The 19,621-nt window shown below is 53.6% G+C and overlaps 2 protein-coding genes across 7 annotated transcripts in view; one reads left to right on the plus strand and one right to left on the minus strand.

Moving 5' to 3' along the window:
- The first annotated feature begins 539 nt into the window (after positions 1–539).
- On the plus strand, positions 540–3,891 carry LIMD2 (LIM domain containing 2). 3 transcript variants are annotated; one of them, XM_037745964.1, is made up of 5 exons: positions 540–723; positions 2,400–2,491; positions 2,664–2,705; positions 2,794–2,933; positions 3,018–3,890. In XM_037745964.1, the coding sequence occupies exons 2-5, from the start codon at positions 2,450–2,452 to the stop codon at positions 3,175–3,177; spliced, it is 384 nt and encodes a 127-aa protein (XP_037601892.1). In that variant the 5' UTR covers positions 540–723; positions 2,400–2,449; the 3' UTR covers positions 3,178–3,890. The 3 variants fall into 3 exon arrangements, with proteins under 3 accessions (XP_037601892.1, XP_017404700.2, XP_017404701.1); XM_017549211.2 differs by lacking the exon at positions 540–723 and adding an exon at positions 1,566–1,715 and having other exon boundaries at positions 3,018–3,891; XM_017549212.2 differs by lacking the exon at positions 540–723 and adding an exon at positions 1,597–1,715 and having other exon boundaries at positions 2,367–2,491; positions 3,018–3,891.
- A 2,868-nt stretch (positions 3,892–6,759) lies between these two features.
- MAP3K3 (mitogen-activated protein kinase kinase kinase 3) overlaps positions 6,760–19,621 on the minus strand; it is a 73,022-nt gene continuing 60,160 nt past the window's right edge. For 2 of the 4 annotated variants that reach the window (XM_017549176.2, XM_017549178.2), the window contains 10 exons: positions 18,861–18,994; positions 15,199–15,260; positions 13,208–13,275; positions 12,943–13,035; positions 12,150–12,341; positions 11,460–11,608; positions 10,636–10,767; positions 10,006–10,135; positions 9,449–9,626; positions 7,709–8,306 (listed from right to left, as the gene is read on the minus strand). In XM_017549176.2, the coding sequence (XP_017404665.1) occupies positions 8,078–8,306; positions 9,449–9,626; positions 10,006–10,135; positions 10,636–10,767; positions 11,460–11,608; positions 12,150–12,341; positions 12,943–13,035; positions 13,208–13,275; positions 15,199–15,260; positions 18,861–18,994 (1,367 nt within the window). In that variant the 3' untranslated portion in view covers positions 7,709–8,077. Of the gene's footprint in view, positions 8,307–9,448; positions 9,627–10,005; positions 10,136–10,635; positions 10,768–11,459; positions 11,609–12,149; positions 12,342–12,942; positions 13,036–13,207; positions 13,276–15,186; positions 15,261–18,860; positions 18,995–19,621 lie in introns of all 4 variants that reach the window. The other 2 variants (XM_017549175.2, XM_017549177.2) reach the window with 2 other exon arrangements.

Genomic DNA, 19,621 nt, shown 5'->3' on the forward strand with positions numbered 1-19,621 from the left:
TCATCAAAGCAGTTTACTTTGCTTCCAGATGCCTTCTGCACCTTGGCTGTTGGTGCATCCTCAATGCCCACCTGCAGCTCAGCCCACAGGCCCGTCCTGGGAAGGGTGCCAGGGCCTCACTGTACCCAGTGGCAACAAGCCCTGCTCCTGGTGCCCCGGGGCTTCCCATTTCTTGCATCAAACAGCCCCTTTGGAGAATCTGATGACAGGTTTGAAAGCTTTCCTGAGAGGCAGCCAGTTTGAGAGTCTGACACTCCCCACTCCCACTGTGGGAGTTGGCCCACAGTACAGGCAAAACGCAGATCTTCCTCTCGAGAGAACAGAAGGCTGGAGGAGAGACGCGGAGCCGTTGCATGGAGCCCGCCAGCCTGGCAAACAGCTGGGCGCTGGGGAAGCTGCAGCCTCCCCAGCTTCCCTGCCAGGCGGGAGCTGTTCGCTCGCTGACAAACGCGTGGGCCGCGCTCTGGAGCCGCCAGTGCTATTCCTGCCACAGTGTGGGAAGGCGCTGTGCTTCGAGGAGCAGCTTCCAGGCTGATTTCAGGCAAAGCCACGCGGTCCCTGGTGCCTGGGAAGGCGCCGGCCTCGCCGCAGCTCCAGAGCAAGTGGTGGTCGCTCGCCTGCAGTGCCTCTGGCCTACTGTGCGGCTGCAGGGCGGGAGCAGCTTTGCGGCCTGAGCGCTGTCACCTCAGCTCTCCGGGCCGCGGCTCCCCCGTGAGAAATGAGGTGCGCTTGTTGGAGGGGCGCCCCGCAGGGGTCGAGGTTGCTGCTCACAGAATCCCGCCCCAGAAACGCATGAGGACGTCGAGCCTCCGGGGACGGGTGCTCCAGGAACCACGCGCAGCGGCCTCCGCGGCCAGTCGCAGGATTGCAGAGGCGTGAAGGGCTGGTGGGGCCGCCAGGCCCTTGCACAGGCTCAACGGCGAGCTGGCGCCCCGGGCTCCTCCCCGCAGCCTCGCGGCGGGGCCTGGAGACCGCGTGCCCAGACGCCGCAGCCAGCCTCGTGGGCCGCAAGGGCGCGGGGGCGGCCCCTGGCGGCCGGAGGACTCGGCGGCCCGAGGGACCCCGGGCCGGGCCCCGGGGTCACCCCGGCGGGGTGTCTGAGACTCCGCAGCTCCGGGCGGGGATGGGGGCGCCGGCGCCTGCGCACGAGGCGACCCAGGGAAAATCGAGGCAGTGAACAGCCCAAGCCCAGACCGGTTATCCCGGAGCAACGCCGGGAGCGCCCGGTGTCCTGCGACCGCCGCAGCTGCCGCAGCCTGAACTCGTCCCCTCCCCGAGGGATGCGGAGGCGGCCCTTCCATCCTGTCGCCGCCACCGTGGCTTCCCCACGCCAGGCCACCCGGGGCCCCGGCGCTGTTGGGATGAGCAGACGATGCGGCCAGTGCCTGAGGCCTGCGAGCGCCGAGCTCGCGGGGCGCTGTGGGGCTGGGAGCGCGGGGTAGGGGAAGGGGAGAGACAAAGGCGGGGAGGGCGGCGAGGGGAAGACAAAGCGCGGAGGGGGGTCGGCGGCGCCGGGGCCCCGGAGGCGGCTCCGGGCGCGGCGGAGCCAATGGGCGGGCGCGGGGTGGGGGCCGGCGGGGGCGGTGCCGCGATAAGGCGGTGGCGGCGGCGGCCGCTTTGGGACCACTGGCAGCCGCGGCAGCTCGTGCCCGCGTCCTCCTCGCACTCGTGCGCCCCCGGAGACCGATCCCGCCCCGCGGCCCAGGCCGGGTCGGGTGAGAGCCGCGGGGGGAGGGGCCACGTCCGGCCCCGGAACCGGGTGGGAAATGCCGAGGGGTGGGGCGAGGGCAGCCCGCGGGATCCCGGCGAGTCCGCGCGCCGCTCTGGTCCGGGGTGCCCAGGCTCGAGTCCCCGCTTCAGGGCCGGCCCCTGGCGGGGCGGAGCCGAGTCCCACTGGCTGGGCTCGCGGCGCCAGGGTCTGGGGTCCAGTCCTTGCCGGGCCGGGCCGGGACGGGGTCGGAGGGGCGGGGCGGGGCGGGCGGGGACCTCGGGCGCTGTCCAGGAGCTGCGCAGCCGAGGCCTCGACGCGCGGGCGCGGCGCTGGGCAGCGAGGGCCTGGGTCAGGTTGGGGCAGCGGTTTCTCGTCCCGGCCCCGCCCGCCCCGACGTTCCCTCACCCCAGGCGGGGGTCCCGGCCTGCGGGGCGCAGAGGGCGGCTGCGCGGGAGCCCCAGGCTCCCTCCGCTCCCGCTAACTTTGTTCTTCCGAAGGCACGGTGCCACTCGGGACCCCGGCCCCCGGGGAGCAGGGGTGTGGGAGGTGGGTGAGGGGCGGAAGTGGCAAGACCAAGAGCAACAGGAAATGACTTAGGGAAAGTCCCAACCGCAATCCCCCCAGCCCCTGCCTGTCAACACCCCCCACCCTGCAGGCTGGGGCCCTCCCGACTGACTTCCCCTTGCAGAACCCATCGAGTGTCGTGTCTCCACCCGGGGCTTCCACCTCCAACGAGCCATGTTCCAGGCTGCAGGAGGCGCCCAGGCCACTCCCTCCCATGTAAGTGCCCAGACAGGTGTGAGGGCCCCCGGGCTGGGGTGAAGGGGAGAAGTGCGGGGGTTTGCCGGCCGCCTTTGCCCCCTGCGGCGAGCCTCTGGTCCTGGGCCGATGGCTGCAGCCGTGGTCCAGGGCCTCCCGGAGCTGCCCTGCCTTGACCGCCCCTCTCCCTCAGGAAGCCAAAGGCGGCGGTAGCAGCACGGTGCAGCGCTCCAAGGTAGGGGCCTGGGGCGGGGTGTGCGGGGGGAGGGGCGTGGGGGAGCGGAGTGGGCTCTGGGCATCCCCTGGCTGAACTTCCCGCACAGTCCTTCAGCCTGCGGGCCCAAGTGAAGGAGACATGCGCCGCCTGTCAGAAGACAGTGTACCCCATGGAGCGGCTGGTGGCCGACAAGCTCATTTTCCACAACTCTTGCTTCTGCTGCAAGCACTGTCACACCAAACTCAGGTGCGCCCCTGCCCTGCCCTCCCCCTCGCCTGCCAGCCCAGTCCCGACCTGGCTTGATCTGAGGCCGTTGTTGGGCTTCCGCAGCCTGGGCAGCTACGCCGCGTTGCACGGGGAGTTCTACTGCAAACCCCACTTCCAGCAGCTGTTTAAGAGCAAAGGCAACTACGACGAGGGGTTTGGCCGCAAGCAGCACAAGGAGCTCTGGGCCCACAAGGAGGTGGACCCCGGCACCAAGACGTCCTGAGGCCCCTGCAACCTTCCACCCCCTCCGCCGGCAGGGGGAAGGTTGGGAAGGAGGTCGAGCTGGGCTTGCGTGGGGGCCAGGTGGGAAGGGGATGAGGCCTGCTCAGGCCGAGGGGCCCAGGGGCAGGGCTCTGCCCCATGACTCCTTCCTTCCTTGTCCCGCAGCGGGTGAGGGTTTGGGAACCAGGATTGGGGTCTGCCCACCACCCTGCTTCCTGCTTCTTTCAGCTGTCCTCCCCACCTCACCTCAGGACCCCCTAGGAGGGTCCCACGCCCAGCTTCCCTATCTAGGTGCCTTTTCTCCAGCAAGGAGTCAGCATGCCCCGCTCAGGGTCTCAAGCTCCCTCACTGCCACCAGAGGCTGTGTGGCCCCCGCATCTCCCCATCTACCTCTACCCTTAACCTGGTTCTGAGCCACGGAGGAGACAGGAAGGAGCACAGCAGTGCCACCTGTTGGGCCTCATAAATGCCCCTGCAGCCCACAGGGGAGGGGATGAGGAAGTGGAGCCACCCTCCCTCGTCAGGGCAAGTGGGACTTGGGACCATCTCGCACCACCAGCGTGGAGAAGCGGACGCTAAAGCATTCGCCAGGCTGCAGCCTCAGACACTGGCAGGGGCTGGCACAGTCCCGCTCCCCTCCCACTCCCCTGTTTCTGCCTATCCTGTTTTGACCAACCCCGTTTTAAACATGTTTCAACAGATCCAGATTCTCTATTGTGTGGCCTGCTGGGGGATTTGTCGCAGGAAGGGTGCAGACTCACCATGGGGAGGGCATGGGGGCTAGAAGTGGGTGTCAGACACACCATTGAGAAATGAGAGGGCTCCTCTTCCCAGCAAGGGCTTCATGCTGTCACACCCACAGCAGTTTTGGAACTGAAACTCCACCTCATCCCTCAGCTTTGGGGTGGTTCAGACCCACTGACTACCACATGCACCCCATTGTGAAGAGGCCTGAAAGCGGGAGGGCCAGGTGACCAGTGGGTGATGGCGCCTGTCCTCGATGCACTTCAGTGTTGGGGGTGCAAGCTGCCATGCTCCCTGGCTGGTTCCAGCTGTCTAGCTCCCTTCTTCACAGCCCTTTGACCTGGAAGTTAGTGACAAATGGCGGGAACCAGCAAGTGCTGCCCCAGGTTTTAGTGACCCCCCGCACTGTCCCTCCTTATCATTCCCCTTCATTGCTGTCATTATCCACTTACCTTTTCAAGCTCTGGGGTGAGGCAGTCACAGCTACTGCCCTAGGAAGTCCAAGGAGAAACCATCTGCTCCTCTGAAAACCCGGGGAAAATGAGGGATGAGTTTACAGCAGACCAAACCAGGCAAGCTGGGAGGACCTGAGGGCTCCCTGGTGGGACACAGGCAGGAAGTCTGGGTTGTCCTGCTCCAGATCCAGCTTCCTGATGTTTCCAGACATGGGGTAGATGAGAACAGTCCTGAAGGGTTTGCTGCCACCACACTATACAACTGCCTAAGTTCCTAAGTGGCCTTCTCCCCATGGAACAGGGCAGCGAGCTGGGCCACAGGCTCCAGTGTCACATGAGCCACTGTGCTGAGGCACACACTGCTCCTTGAACAGCGAATACTCGGTAAAGATGGTCCCCCAGGCCTGGTCTCTTCAAGTACGAAGCGAGCAACTCAACCTCTCAGGGCAGGCGAACTTCCTGCACCAGAGGTCTCGGATGGCAACAAGGTCGGTCTTTCTTCGGTTAAGCAACAGCAGATGGGCCACAAGGGAATACTGGAGAGGTGGCTCTTGGAGGCACCTGACCCCTGCCCTGCAAAGATGGGATTCAAGGAAGTCTTGGGCCAGGAAGACCCTACAAGATGCCATGAAGGCTCTGGGAACCCAGCCACTGGTGACATTCAAGTTGTGAGGGCCAGCAATGCCACCTTGGTAAATCAGCCCTGAGGGTACCACCCCAGTGGAGTTTGTGGAGGAAAAGGGGCAGACACCTCTGGGTACCAGCCAGGTCATCCCAGGACCCCTCTACTCGGAGACAAGTTCTCTTCTGCTTGAGAGGCCCAAGCTTGTTGCCAGGCACCATACCCAGCCCGTCAGGCAAAAACCTACCTCCATCCCCTGCAACTGAAAGCACTGCCACAGGACCCCTCTGATATAAATGATCCCTTTTATTGTAAGTAATGCGCAACACTGGCCTGGCTTTGCACTGCAAGCCCTCAGTCAAGATATAGTCAAATAACTATGGCTGCAGGTTCTTCTGCACGATCCACAATTCAGACACAGACGCAGAGCTGGGGTGGACGGGAGGGGCAGGAGGGCGGCAGAGTGCAGACTGTCCCCAGCCCTGGGCTCTGCATTCAAAGTTGGCCCAGGCAGACACACCCCATGGAATGATGAGAAAGTGACACAGCCCCTTCTCACAGCAAGCCTGGGGCTGCCAGGAAACTGCCCTTCAGAACCTTCGGGCCCAGGTCATCTTGAAGCCCCACAACTTTTTCTCTGTATTAGTTATTAAAAAACAATAAATTAAAATTAAGCAACAACTTGGTCCTAAGGATGCTGAGCCAGCATGTCCACAGTTTTTGGCACAAAAAATTAGGGACTGTTTTGCTTTTTTGGAGTGTATGGTTTGTTGGCTTGTCTTCAAATTCATTTTTAAAACACATTCCCAGCCGGGTGCAGTGACTCATGCCTGTAATCCCAGCAGTTTGGGAGACTGAGGCAGGCGGATCATGAGGTCAGGAGTATGAGACCAGCCTGGCCAATTTGGTGAAACCCTGCCTCTACTAAAGATACAAAATTAGCTGGGTGTGGTAGCACGCACCTGCAGTCCCAGGTTCTCAGGAGGCTGAGGCAGAGGAATTGCTTGAACCTGGGAGGCAAAGGTTGCAGTGAGCCGAGATCATGCCACTGCACTCCAGCCGGCAACAGAGTGAGACTCTGTCTCAAAAAAAAACATTCCCAGTGAGGTAAGACCCCAGGGGGTGGGGCTCTGTGAACCTGAACCTAGGACCCACAGTAGAGTCAGCCAGCACTGTGCTCTGTATCCTCTTAGGGAATAGGGACTGGGGATGGGGGTGCGGACCAGGAAGAGTGTGCAGCCAGCAGGATGGGGTCGTGGAGAGGCCGAGCTGCCACACAGCAGCTTTGGTCGAGATGAGGGCCAGGCCCCACCCTGGGCAAGGGCCGAGGTGGAAGCAGGAGCCTATGCTGTCTTCAGAGGACAGTGTGGGGTGTAGGGGCCGACAGAGCCCCTGGGGGAAAAGGGATGGAAACAGAGGGGTCTAGGCCCAACTGGCACCATGTGACACACACTTCTGCAAAACCAGCTGCTTTCATTTTCTCTTCTCTCTCGAGGCGTCCATCACCTGTAACAGTCTAGAATTGATATATATAAAAACCATCAAATATGATCTGAGATATAAATTAACAAGTACAAGGCCTCACATTACATCATGTGAAAAGGCTAAAAACAGCGATAGAAACTACATTCATAAAAGTGCATCGTCAACATACAACGAAGGCTTTGGCTTGTTCTGTGCCCATGGGGATGTAGGCATGGCTGGCAGGGCTGCCTGGCACTAATCCCCAGCTCCCTGGAGATGCCCATCCCTGGGCACTGGCTTTTTTTTTTTTTCCTTTAATGACAACTCCCAAGGAAACTGGGTGTTGAGAGGGAGGAGCTCTAGCAATAGGCACATTTTGGAGGGGAGGGGCTGGAAGAAAGGACCAGCGCCCGGGCTGAGGTACATATGGCCAACTCTAAGCTGCTTGGAGATGCTGTTTCCCCAACCCCTGCTGTCATTCCTCCCCCAGGGGAGGAGCTAGAAGGGAAAACGGCTGAGACCTCATGGGGATGGGCAAGGCTGGCTAAGGAAGAACAGAGCTGGCGGTTTTGGACACAGCTGGTGGCAGCACATGAGCTTTCCCTTCTACCAGACGGAGTGGGCTCTGGCCTAGCAGGTCACAACTCAAGACAGCCTGAGACACCTCCTCATGCTCTCTGGGACCAGGGCACCGGCTGGGCCAGATGCCCCCGCCATGTCGTCCATCTCCCCTTCTGCTCCAGTGGGGAACAGATGCTAGGCCAGGAGCACAAAGGCCATGACCTCCAGCTCTTTCCAATGTAGCCTAGGCCCAAGCCCACAGCAGGTACTCAGAGCCCAAAGGGCACACAGAGTCTCCACTTTAGAAACTGGGTACAGCATAAGAGTGACTCCGACTTGTAAAACAGAGACAACTGCATTGACAAAACTGGATCCCCCTCAGTGGCAGCAGTTCGACATCACAGGCCCCTGCCTGGGGGAGGCAGGGTCATGGGCACAGGCAGGACTGGCTCCTCCTTCCCTGAATAAGGCAGCATGACATTTGCTTCATTCATCTTTGGTAAAGGACAGGACTGGCACAGCCAACCTGGGGCTCTAGGGGAGGGCAGCCTGGGCTTCTGCCTGCCACTGCTGTGGGGTGCTGGCCTTTCCCTCAGGCTTGTGGGAGCTCATCTAACCTGGAGACGCCCTGGTGGTCTCCAGACATTGTAAGGAAAAACAAAATAACACTCTGAATGAAAATAACACTCTTCATACCCTGGCGTCAGTCCCATGCCCCCAGACCCTTTGGGCTTCAGTGCCATTTGCAGTGTCAGGACACATCCCCGAGGGTGGGGCCCACAGCCACCTTGCACATTGTTCCCAGCCCCTACCCCTCCACGCTGAGCTCAGGACACTGGAGCTCCTGGATATGACAGGCTGGGGTCTCCCAGTCCTGAGGCTACAGCCACCCCATCCCAGCTCTGAGCCCCAGTGGCAGAAGGGGCACAGACAGATGCTGGCTGGGCTGCCGCTCCATGGTCCACAGCCTTGCCTGGGAGAAGCAGCAACTTCACTGAGCCCCGCAGCAGCCCCCAGCAGCAAAGGGCGGCCGGCAGCCGCGTGGCCATGAGAGCTCAGTACATGAGCTGTGCAAAGTGGTGTGTGAGCAGCTCCTCAGCTGAAGGTCTCTGGCGAGCCTCCACAAAAATGCGCCTCAGGAAGTCCCGGCCATGTTCAGAGATGTGGGAGGGCAGCTGAGGATTGGTGGGCTGGGTGGCTATCTTGAAGATGGCGGCCATAGCTTCATACTCTGCCCACGGTGGTTTCTCTGTCAGCATCTCCACCACAGTGCAGCCCAGGCTCCTGGAAGAGAGAACCCGTGTCACCTCTCAGCCAGCCTTGGACTCCCAGCTGTCCCGCCCATCACTGCAAAAGGAGGCGCTTTTCTCAGAGTATGATGAAGAGCAGGATAGGCCAAGCTGAGGGCTGACAGCCCTTGGATCCCCGTCCACATGGGCTTCATGGACCTGTAACTCACCACACACCTGGGCACATCTTGACACTGGGAAGAAGAGAATCACTTTGCCTTGACAGAAAGAGCTCTACAATAACTGTATTAGCTCCCCATAGCTGCTCTAACTTTACCACAAACTTAGAGGTAGGAAAACAACACAGATGTGTCATCTTACAGTTCTGAAGGTCAGAGGTCTAAAATCAGTCTCACAGGGCTAAAGTCAGGTGGCAGCAGGGCTGATTCCTGTCGGAAGCTCTGAGGGGAGAACCTGTTTCCTTGTTTTTCCCAGGTTCTAGAGGCCACCTGCATTTCGTGGCTTATGGTTGCCTCCTTGTATTACTCCAACTTCTTGCTTCCATAGTCTCACCTCCTACTAGCCACTGTGACCTCCCGAGTCCCTTCTGTAAGGACCCTTGTGATTATACCAGGCTACTTGGCTAATTCAGAATAATCCATCCATCTCAAAACCCTTAATTTAATCATCTCTGCAAAGGCCCTTTGCTATATACAATCACATTTACTGATCCTGGGATCAGGCAATGGACATCTTTGGGGGACCATTATTCAGCCCACCACAATAGCTTTCCAAGGGGAGAAGCTCTCATGACCTAGGGGCAGAGGATGGACACGAGGTTAGGTCGAGCAAGTGCAAGCCATCTGAGTGCTAGGAGAAGGGACAGAAGCCTGCTCCTGTTCAGAGACTGGTCCAGGCCTTCAGAATGGATCCTGCTGCCTTAAGAGATTTAGAAAACATGAGGGATGTTTTCCATGGCCTAAGTCCCAGCTCTAACGGAGTATGCTTTTATCTGGGGTAAAAATACAACCCATCTGGTGTATGTGCACTACACACACTAAAACCCTTGCATATACTGCAGCCTGGGTCCTGGGTGCACTCCCTCCTGCCACACCACAAAGTCCCCAGGGTATGTTTCTAATGGAGGGCCACTAGGGCCTGGGTGGGAGAAGGGGTTCTGCATGTCCCAGTGCTCACCACACGTCTGCTTTCCTTCCATAGCCCTCACCGCTGATCACCTCAGGACTCATCCAGTAAGGTGTGCCAGTGACAGAGCGCATGCCCGTCCCCGACATACAGATCGTCTGCAGGCGTTTGCTGGCCCCAAAGTCCCCCAGCTTCACATTCCCAGCAGAGTCTCGAAGGATGTTGGCTCCTGAGGCATGAAAAGGCAGAGGCTTCAACCCTGGACCCTCTTGCATTTTCTCCCATCCTCCCCACTCCCAGGTCACTGAGAGCTGCTGGAAAGGGCAGGGCTACCACTGAATTAGACATGAACTACACACAGCAAAGGACCTAGTGAAGGGGAGCCTCAGATCTACCACACAAAATGACTGTCTCCATGGCCAACATGTACAGGGAACTTGGCAATATTTTCCCAAGTTGCTCAACCAGTCTTCTCACAGTCCCTCAAGGAAGCAATTGGGATCCCACTTTTCAGAAAGTTCAGAAAGGTTAAGTGAGTGCCCCGCAGGCACTCAATGGTAGACTTGAACCCAGGTCCTGGGGAATCCATGCATCCTGGCCCTGCTCACCCTTAATGTCCCGGTGAACGATCATGTTGCTGTGCAGATAGGACATGCCCTCCAGGATCTGCCGCGTGTACTTTCGGGTCACGCTTTCTGTCAGAGCACCATAGGCCTTCAACTGGTCTTTCACGGAGCCCTAGCAGCCACAAGGAGTCAGAGAAGTCCCCTCAGGGGAGGGCTGGTGGTGGGACAAGCCCATTGCAGCCCCCAGCATGGCAGCAAAGGAAATGATTGGTTCAATTCCTATTTGGCTGTGCAGGGCACTCTGCCAGGAGCTGTCAGGCAATTTGGAGAAGAGAGTACCACATAGTCCTTCTCAAGCAGCACGCCACCCAAATCCAGGAGCAGGGAGGCCTGTCTGCTCCAGATGAAGGCTGCATTTACTGGACAGTAAGCCAGTCCTACATGCTTCAGAGGAGGGCTGGGCCTAGGGCAGTTGTCATCTCATACTCCCACTGCAGCCTGAGGCAGGGCCCTCCTGACTCCAAGACCCACCATAACATCGTTTTGCTGCTCTGGGCCTCTGGAGCCTCAGGTGATCAAACTCCTATCCAAGGTGACCCCTCTCCTGCAGGCTCCGCCCCCAAGGTCAGGCTCTCTTGTGTGTGGTCTCACATGCATTCAAGGGGCACGTACCCCTGGCATGTACTCCATGAAGATGGTCAGGGTCTTCTCAGCACGGTCCCGCAGACAGCCATAGTACTGCACAATGCGCTCATGCTGCAAGTTCTTTAGCAACTGGATCTCGCACTCCAGAGCACTCACCTCCTAGGGGAGGGGTTAGTGGTTGCCTCAGCTCTCAGGGCCCCAGTTCTCCCTGCCTGGGTTCAGCCCAACTTGCCCTAGTTAGTGGCCTCCCAAGAGTCTGCCTTGGGAACTGCAGCTGGAGAAAAGGAGGACTCTCTTAACTGTCTGGCCCTGGGCCACAATGCTAGGAAGGCCTTGGGATGGTGGCACTCCCATGCGTGGAAGGAGGCAGGGAGGTGGGAGAAGGGGCTGTGGGTGCTTAGCTAAGGTAACTGCTGTCTGTCCGCTCCAACTGAAGTGCAAGCCATGCTGAAAGCTGAACTGCAAAGTCAGGCCATGTGATTTTTCCTTTAGAGCTGGACCAAGTGAAGGAACACCACAGCTCCTTCCTGGGCTGAGGGCTAGGAAGAGAGATTTGTCTGGTGGAGAGCAGGGAGTGCCCTTTGTGGCACGAGTCATCACCTCTCAGTTTGGGGTACTTGGTACTTTGGCATCAGCTTAGTTCCTTATACATGACCCCTTCCCCAGGTGCTTCGTGTTCTTCAGACCACAGTCCTTTCACCCTGTGACTAGGGCCAGGATGGAGAGAAAGGGAGCTTGGGAAGAATGATGGAGGAAGCGACCCACAGCATCTCAAACAACTACTACTCTGTGTAAGAGAGGCATTTTTGCTGAAAGGAGAGAACTGAAGTCAGACCACGGGGAAAGTGTACCTTGCTTGTCTCAGGACTGTCTGGGTCAAACTGGACCTGCTTGGAAGCAAGTTCACGTCCTGTGTCCACATCATAGCACAAATAGACCCTGCCGAAGGCACCCTGGCCCAGGAGCTTTCCCCGGCGCCAGTTGATCGGGGCACTGGGAGCTACAGGAGAACAGATGGAAAGAGTGTTACTTTGTGTGCACTATTTATGGATATCCCATTCATTCTCCAGGCACTCTATAATAGGGCCTCTGGCTCAGGCTCCCCCTCACCCAGCACCATCACATCATCTCTTAGTAGAGCATCTCCACCGCAATTTGGAGCAAGCCCAGATTTAGTCACTTGGACCTAAAGCCAGAGTCCCAAGAAGCAAAGGATTGGCTACAGTCATGGTTAAATGCTCTTCTGCATTGATCAAATACATTTGCTTCCAAAGCCCCTAAATATCTTATTATGGCAGGGATGAAGGGTGTGCTCTTCCCTCATTTAAACATGAAAAAACTAAAGATCAGAGAGGAGAAGAGGCTTGTTACATAATAGTGGAGCCAGGCTTCAGGCACTTCAAGGCTTATCCCATGTGGTGCGTATGGGCCAAAGCCACCACCTGCTGGGCCTAAGGGTCCCAGGGGCCCAGCTGTTCTGCCCCTGTAGCTTGTCTGAGACAGCCTGGACAGTCTCCTCCTAGCCAGGGACAGCTCCTCACACTTGGTTGGCACATTCCTCTCCTGCACAGAGAGGGCATTCTCGCTGTCTGCACTCCGCAGGCGCCCACGGGGGTCCAGGTATTGCACAGCTAGACCCATGTTCTCGCCATTTGTGCTCAGGGAGCGGCTGGAGGGCACCAGGGTGAACAAGTTGCCTTGATGACGCCGTATTCGGGGAAATGTTCTTCTGCCTGAAAGGGTGCAAGGGCCAGAGTAGAGCAAGTCAGACTGGGGGCTATGAGGCTGAATGTACAAACCAGGTCCGAGCCAGAAGTGATAGATAATACCAGTTCCAGCCCACCCTCTCCGCCCTCCCACCTGACTCATTCCACACAGGCTGCTGTCCCAAGCACTCCAAGAATCAGGACAAAAGCAGAAATTAGGAAGTAGTCTGGTTCAGGGAGATCTGGCCAAAGGGAAGGCACATGGCTGGCCTGTGGGCTCACAATTGCTTACAAGGCCAAGCCACACCCAAAGGCACTGATTTCCTTGCATCCTACTCCTTACCCCTCTGCAGGCCCCAGGCCACCTGCTGCTGCGGGGCACAAGAGGGCATGGGATAGGTTTGTCTCCAACAAAGGTCAGAGTTCCCAGTGGCAGCATCTTGGTCTACAAATACTATCTTCCCTGTTTTTGTTTTTGTTTATTTCCTGTCTCCCATGGCTCAAGTCTGAGCCACAATTCCTCAGGAATGAAGGAAAATACAGACGCTGGATGGACAGGCCCACCCTCTTCATGGCAGCTGGTCCTTTCTTGAGGCAGTCAGCAGGGGGCAGGTGAAGGAGCACTCACCATCGCTGTAGTCCTTGTGGTGCACAGACACATGGTAGCGCCGGGGGTAGGTTCCACCTTTGACCCCTTTGTCATAGAGCTGAGTTTCCCGATCTGAGTAAGAAGGGGGAATCACTGGCTTCTGTGTAGGTCAATGTGAGTCACTTAAGCCCCCAAGTCACCTGAGATCTCAAAGTAGCAAGCCTAAGTAGAGCTATTGAGTCAGAACCACCTGGGGTCCCACCTAGACACCCTGCATTGCCTACTCAGGCTTTGTGGAACTCACCTGAATATTCCTGTCTGTTGTCAGGGAAGCTCTGGGCACGGGACATTCGTGATTTCCGGAAGGATGGGCTGGAGAAAGCAAGAAGAAATAAAAAACAGACTCCCTGCACACTTCCACAGCAACCCAGCAGGGCGTCCAGGTGGTCTCCCTTTCTAACCCCTGCCACAGTGTTAGGTGGGGGAAGCATATTTTGTGGGAAACAGCCCTTTTCTGAGTCCAGCTCCTGCATTCTCCACCCCTCCCTTCACTACTCTATAACCTAATCTGACAGCACCCTGAGTGGCACATCGCCCCCATCTGACCCAACCCCAGCCTGGCTGCACAGACCTCTCCCTCCTTGCCCTTTCTTCCCACGTCTGTAACAGACCCCCAAGAACTCCAAGAGAATCCTTTGCCCAGGGCAGTAATAAAAATAGCCACAACGTCATTGTTTATAGGTTGCTGCTTTCTTACCTATTTTATAAAGTGAGCTTTTTCTCACTTAATCCTCAGAACGCTGTGAGGTAGCAAATACAGTATAATAAAAATAAGTCTGTGTTCTTGCTGCTAAGCCAGGCATCTTTCAGCCTAGTCACCACCATTCCACTTTGGAGATGGGGAAACTCAAGAACAGGTTAAAAGACTTGTCTGAAGCCATTTAACTAATATTTAGTGGAGCTGGGACTGGATCTAGGTCTATCTGGTTCCTGATTTCATGTCCTTTCCCAGATCCCATGAAGGGAAGATGAGAGCCCTGAGCCCAAGTCAGGCTGGGCCTCAAGGAAGTAAGTCTAGATCATTCACAATGAAAATAAAAGAAAGTACTGTAGGGGCAGAGGAAAAAGAACAAGAATAAAGAGGTGGGTAAATTTAGCTATCTTTCCCAAGATCCACCTGAATGGCCCTTTTCCTTACACATGAGTGCTTATTGGCCTTTTGTGGTGGCTACAGGTTAGAAACTCTCAAGGCAGTAGCAGAGGGTGGCCGCCCCATTTCCCAACTACTAGACCTTATGTAGTCCTCTCCTCTCCCTTTTCCCTTCTAAAGCTCAGGAGATAGTCCAAAGTCAGAGTCAGTCCCTGTCTTGGCAGAGCCTTCAGTCTACAACAGCAGGCCCTAGGACTCTTGCCTGTGCCTTCTTACTTCCCTGGTTGGAAAGCAAGCCCCAGACAAGGCTACACATTAGAAACCAAGTAACCATAACTGTATTCTATAATGTCTAAAGGGAAGACAGTGCTCATCAGTGCTCAGGTCTATTAGGCAAGACAATGCATAGTTAGCCATAGTCACAAGATCACTACCCAAATGAACAATTAATCAGTTACACAAAGTAAAAAAAAAACCAACCTGCTCGATAGCTTCTGAGCACAGTCTGAAACCCAGACAGACTTGATCAAAACTGCTCTTGGGCATAATAAGGCAGAGTCCAGGGAGTGCCAAGATCAATGCCAAGGCCTTTCCAGATGTACCCCTGCTATCTGGTATGTAAAGAACACCACTTGTTTCCTCCCAAAGTGTAAGAAGAAGATATACACCAAGCAGGCAGCGTGGTATGATAGGCATTCTGGATATTCTGTTTTCAGGTTTCAGTTTCTTACTCCCTGCCAAAAACACTTGTAGTAAAAAATTAAGGTAAACCAATGGATGAGAATTCAGTTTTTCCCCTAAAACAATGACAGTCCGCTGCTTCTCAGTTCAGATCACAGCAGTGAAGCCAAAAGTACAAGAGCGGCATATATTATGTCGAAAGTCAAAACATGCAAAGCACTTAAAACAACAAAGCAAGTACTTAATAAATGAGCTGCTATCTTATAAGCTATTATTACATTCATTTAATTACACAATCATAACATTCTCATGGTGTCTGGGAAATTAAGGAGAAGGCTTTCCTAGAAGCATTATGTTTTAACCCTGGGCCTGCAGAGCTAACTCCTCTTCTTCAACCCATCAGTTCCAAAAATGACTATGCATTACCCTCCAAACCACCCACAGTCCCATACCTGTCTGCTGACCTGTCCAAGGATTGGCAGCTTCCAGACAAGGAATTTTCTGCACTGCTCAGGGGATCCAGCATCTGTAAGACAAGTCATACAATAAAGCCACATCCCCAGCCCCAATTCCCCCGTGATCCAAGCTTTATGGCAAAGCCCAGCAAACGGGCCTTCTTGTAGAAATATGAAAGTGTCCTTTCTCTCCCCATGCAGTGGGAAGAATGAATAGGAAGGTACCGTCCTCCCCCTTAGTTTAAAAGGCAAGTTTCCAGGAGGGAGAAAAATACTTGGCTGGCATCCCAAGAAGCTCTGGCAGGAGAGCAAAGCCGAGGCTCTGCTTTTCTGGTTGGCATGTTCTTGGCTCATTAACACTAGAGCCTGGCTCTGGAGATGGTACTACCCTGCTGAGCCTTCCAGTGAGTTTGGGTGGGACCTTAATGCTTCTGTTTACACTCCGTAATTTATAATTTACAAAGACAAGTATTGCCTCATTTCACAGACGAGCACTATAGGCCTAGAAAGGTTAGGAGACTTGTCTAAAGTCATAAAACTAAGTTAGTACACAGCTGATACCAGAATGAAAACATCCCAGTTCCTGGTCCAATGCAGAGGTAATAGATAACTAAATATATTAAAATATTTCTCTGGCCCATGGTCAAATGCAGCAACAAAATCAATTTTTCTTCAATCAATGTCCTGAAGATCTTCCCCTTCATTTTCTCTGCACAAAGGTGGGACTGGGGTCTTCAATTTCAGAATATTCATTATCTGAGCTCCAACATTAAACATTACATAGGGGCTGGGCTTGGTGACTCATGCCTGTAATCATAGTACTTTGGGAGGCCAAGGCAGGAGGATCACTTGAGCTTAGGGGTTTAAGGCCAGCCTGGGCAACATAGTGAGACCTTCTCTCTGTTTAAATTTTTTTTAATTAATTAAAAAAAATTTACATAGGGAAACAAAGTATCAGAATTATGAAAATTCACTAACAACCTCCATAAAATTAGTTTCCAACTCAAATGTTTTTTCCCATTTAATACTAGCATCTGTCCCCATCCATAATTTCAAATGCTTTAGGTCATATTGTCACACATGATTTTTTAAAATCTGCCAATCAAGGCAAATTGCAAAGTAAAACTGCAAATATTGTTAAGGATACAGACTATCCAAAGTGGATGAAACCAACATTGGAGAGAATTGCTTTCAATCTATCAGGTGCATATTTGGCAAATTTACACCAGTTAACAGAAAAAAAAGAAAATGGACAAATAAGGCTGGTGTGGTGGACTCATGAGAGGCCTTGGGGAAACTGCTAAGTCCTGTGAATGCTCTTGTGAAAAATGAGCGTCTTTATGGTCAGAAGTCAAGCAGGGAGTGAAGGACATTACATTGTGCTAGCATTTTGTTGTTGCTGTTGTTCAAGACAGGGTCTCATTCTGCCACCTAAGCTGGAGTGCAGTTCACTGCAGGCTAGGCTCAAGTGATCCTCCCACCTCAGCCTCCTGAGTAACTGGGACTACAGGCATGTGTGCCACTATGCCCGGCTAATTCAAAAAGATTTTTTTTTGTAGAGACAGGGTGTTGCTATGTTGCCCAGGCTGGTCTTGAACTCCTGACCTCAAGCAATCCTCCTGCCTTGGCCTCGCAAAGGACTAGGATTACAGGCATGAACCACTGCATCCGGACTGGCATAAATTTTGTTAGAAAACTTGGGCCAAAAAATTAACATGAATCATACTTTATTCATTCAAAAATGAGTAAATAGATGCAATTATCACCTAAACCCAATTAAAGAAAAAACAAAAACTTATCATACTTTCACTTTTCAATAAAGTCACATTGGAATATTCTTTCATTACGTACTATGCAACGTTTGTTCCTGTTCAGTGGATTGATCTCAAATGACCTGTTACCAGAAGCAATTTTCTTCAGCTAAAGAGGCAGGCACTGGAAGAGGATCTTAGCAATCCCTAGCCACTGCCTTCCTTGGCCTCTTTCTAAAAGTCTGTTCTCCCTAGGAGTCAAACCCTCCCATGCCTTCCGGGGCCATGCAGATAAAGTAAAAAAAGTGAAGAGGACAGAGTATAGGACCATGGTGAGGGACACAGACTAAGGGCAATCAAGCTCATCTGCAATCTCTGGAATTTTACACCCAAGTCACCCCTAGAACAGCTGATGTCCAGAAGTGCCCTGGTTAGAGAAACCAGGAAGGATGGTCAGTAAAATGCCCAAGAAGGAATTCTGCAGCTAAAGACACTCCAGGTCACTATTCCAAACATGAATTTATCTGGAAGGCAGGAGGATAGAAGGAAGAAGAGTACAAAGTGCTTCTCATAGCCTATATAGTTTGAATAATGAAAGAAAAGTTACAAGAATCAGTTTTTTGTAAAATCTCCCATGTGACAGCCCGGGCCCATCTGTTGGACATTTTCTCCTTAAGAAATTTCCCCTTCTCAGGCCAAATTCCAGAAAGTATAAGAACAGCCTTTTTTTTTTTTTTTTTAAAAAAAAAAAAACAATCAAAGCAAGCACATTGAAAAGACCAGAATGAAACTACAGATCTCACCCTTTCTGAGTTCACTAAGCCAAAGCCATTTGCATCAAGTAAGCCACGAGTTTAAAAGCTAGCCATTAAAATGGCTGAGCCACTGTGGTGGGCACACTCTAAGGTGATTACTTTCTCTACCAATTAGTCCCAATGAGCCAGCTGCCTTTCCCTTTAGTGCAACTAGAACCTGTGACTTGCTTCTAGCCAATAGACTATGGCAAAGAGGATGGAATACTCATTCCCATAATTATGTGATGTTTTATGACTCCATCTTTGCAGACTGGAGCAAGAGATTCTCCTGCTGGCCTTGAAGAAGCTGCCATGTTGTGAGAAGGCCCCATGGCAAGTAACAGCAGGTGGCCTCTAGGAAAGAAACTCAGAAGCCCCTCAGTGACATCCAGAAGAAAAGAGGAACCACAGTCCTACAGCCACAAGAAACTAAATTCTGTCAACAACGATATGAGCTTGGAAGAGAACCCCAAACTCAAGAAAGGCAGGCAGCCTGGCTGACACCCTGATTGCAGTCTTGTGTGACCCTCAGCAGAGGACCCACCTGAATCATGCCTAGACTCCTGACTCAGGGAAACTGGAAAATGATAAATGTATGTTGTTTTAAGCCTCTAGGTTTGTGGTAATTTGTAATGGAGCAATAGGTAACTAATACAACTGTCTACCATCATAAATGGTCAACCTAACCAATCCTACAGTGTAATTTTGATATGGTTTACTCCCTACCTTTCATCAAGAAACGGCAAAACTAAAATATATCCAATGAAAAACATAACCTGTCAGTTTAAAACCAGGCATATGTTAGAACACTACTGAAATGAGCTGGGTGTGGTGGTGCCTGCCTATAGTCCCAGCTACCTGGGGGAACAATGAGAGGACTACAATAAAGGAAAATCTGTTAAGTGTTCACCCAACAGCAGCGAGACTACGTAGTTTAGATCCCATCTTTGGCAGAAATCGTTATTTGACTGTTAAAAAGGGGTAATCCATATTTGGGCAGGCCTGGTTTATAAAAGAGCTTTCAAAATGGGGTACATGTTCTTCACTGTGACTACTGGGAGCCCCTTGTTATGACCTTGGTCTGCTGATACAGGACATGGGCATATCCCAACCCCCCTATACTCACGCACTGCTCGCTGGTCTCTGGGATGAACTCCCCCTCACTGTTGATGCTGGTGTAGGACCCCTGCCGGGCAATGTGCTGCTGCCGCTCAGGAACATAGCCAGGGGGAGGTGAGCTTCGGCCAAGGTTCTGGGAGCCTAGAGCACATAAAGGAGGCTTTTTTTCAACAACAGAGCCCAGGATGTGTGGCCCAAGAGGAGCCGGTATGGGGCCAGCTCACAGACACCAGGCCCCAGAGGTCAGGAATGTGACTCAGATGGGTCATGGCACTAACATCCAGCATGTACCAGCTCCCTCAGGCAAACAAAGTCTTTTCCTAACAGGAAACAAACTCCAGAGACAGAGCAGGCACTACAGCATATGTGACCAAAAACCTTGGCACAAAACAAAAATCAGAATAACCCCTATGAGACCAATGTTAGCTGGCAATCAGACTAGCTTTAAAAAANAAAAAAAAAAATATATATATATATATATATATATAAATATAATTATTCCTTCATAATGTCACTTTCTCTCTTCCTCTAGAGCACTAATGCCATTTCCTCCCATCAGCTCAATGCATCAGTTTAGTTCTCTTGAGTTTTGGGTCCCAGCAGTATTTTGAGGGTGGGGACCAGGAAAAGGTAACTGAATATACCTGGGCATCTCCCTCTGCTCTCCTGTTCCCTCAGCCAGGGTCTCCCCTTTTTTGTTCTCTACCTGTATCAGGTAAAAAGGCCCTCCTGATGGTCTGACCAGGATCAAGAGGCAGGCTTCTCCAT

This window comes from Cebus imitator, unplaced genomic scaffold (genome assembly GCF_001604975.1).
Source record: "Cebus imitator isolate Cc_AM_T3 unplaced genomic scaffold, Cebus_imitator-1.0 Scaffold217, whole genome shotgun sequence".
Classification (NCBI taxonomy): Eukaryota; Metazoa; Chordata; class Mammalia; order Primates; family Cebidae; genus Cebus; species Cebus imitator.

Excerpts from the sequence above, each read along its gene's own strand:
- LIMD2 (XM_037745964.1), top strand. The coding sequence starts at position 2,450 with ATGTTCCAGGCTGCAGGAGGCGCCCAGGCCACTCCCTCCCAT. Across the intron at positions 2,492-2,663 it reads CCCAGGCCACTCCCTCCCAT|GAAGCCAAAGGCGGCGGTAG; the intron begins GTAAGTGCCCAG and ends CCTCTCCCTCAG. Across the intron at positions 2,934-3,017 it reads CACTGTCACACCAAACTCAG|CCTGGGCAGCTACGCCGCGT; the intron begins GTGCGCCCCTGC and ends GGGCTTCCGCAG.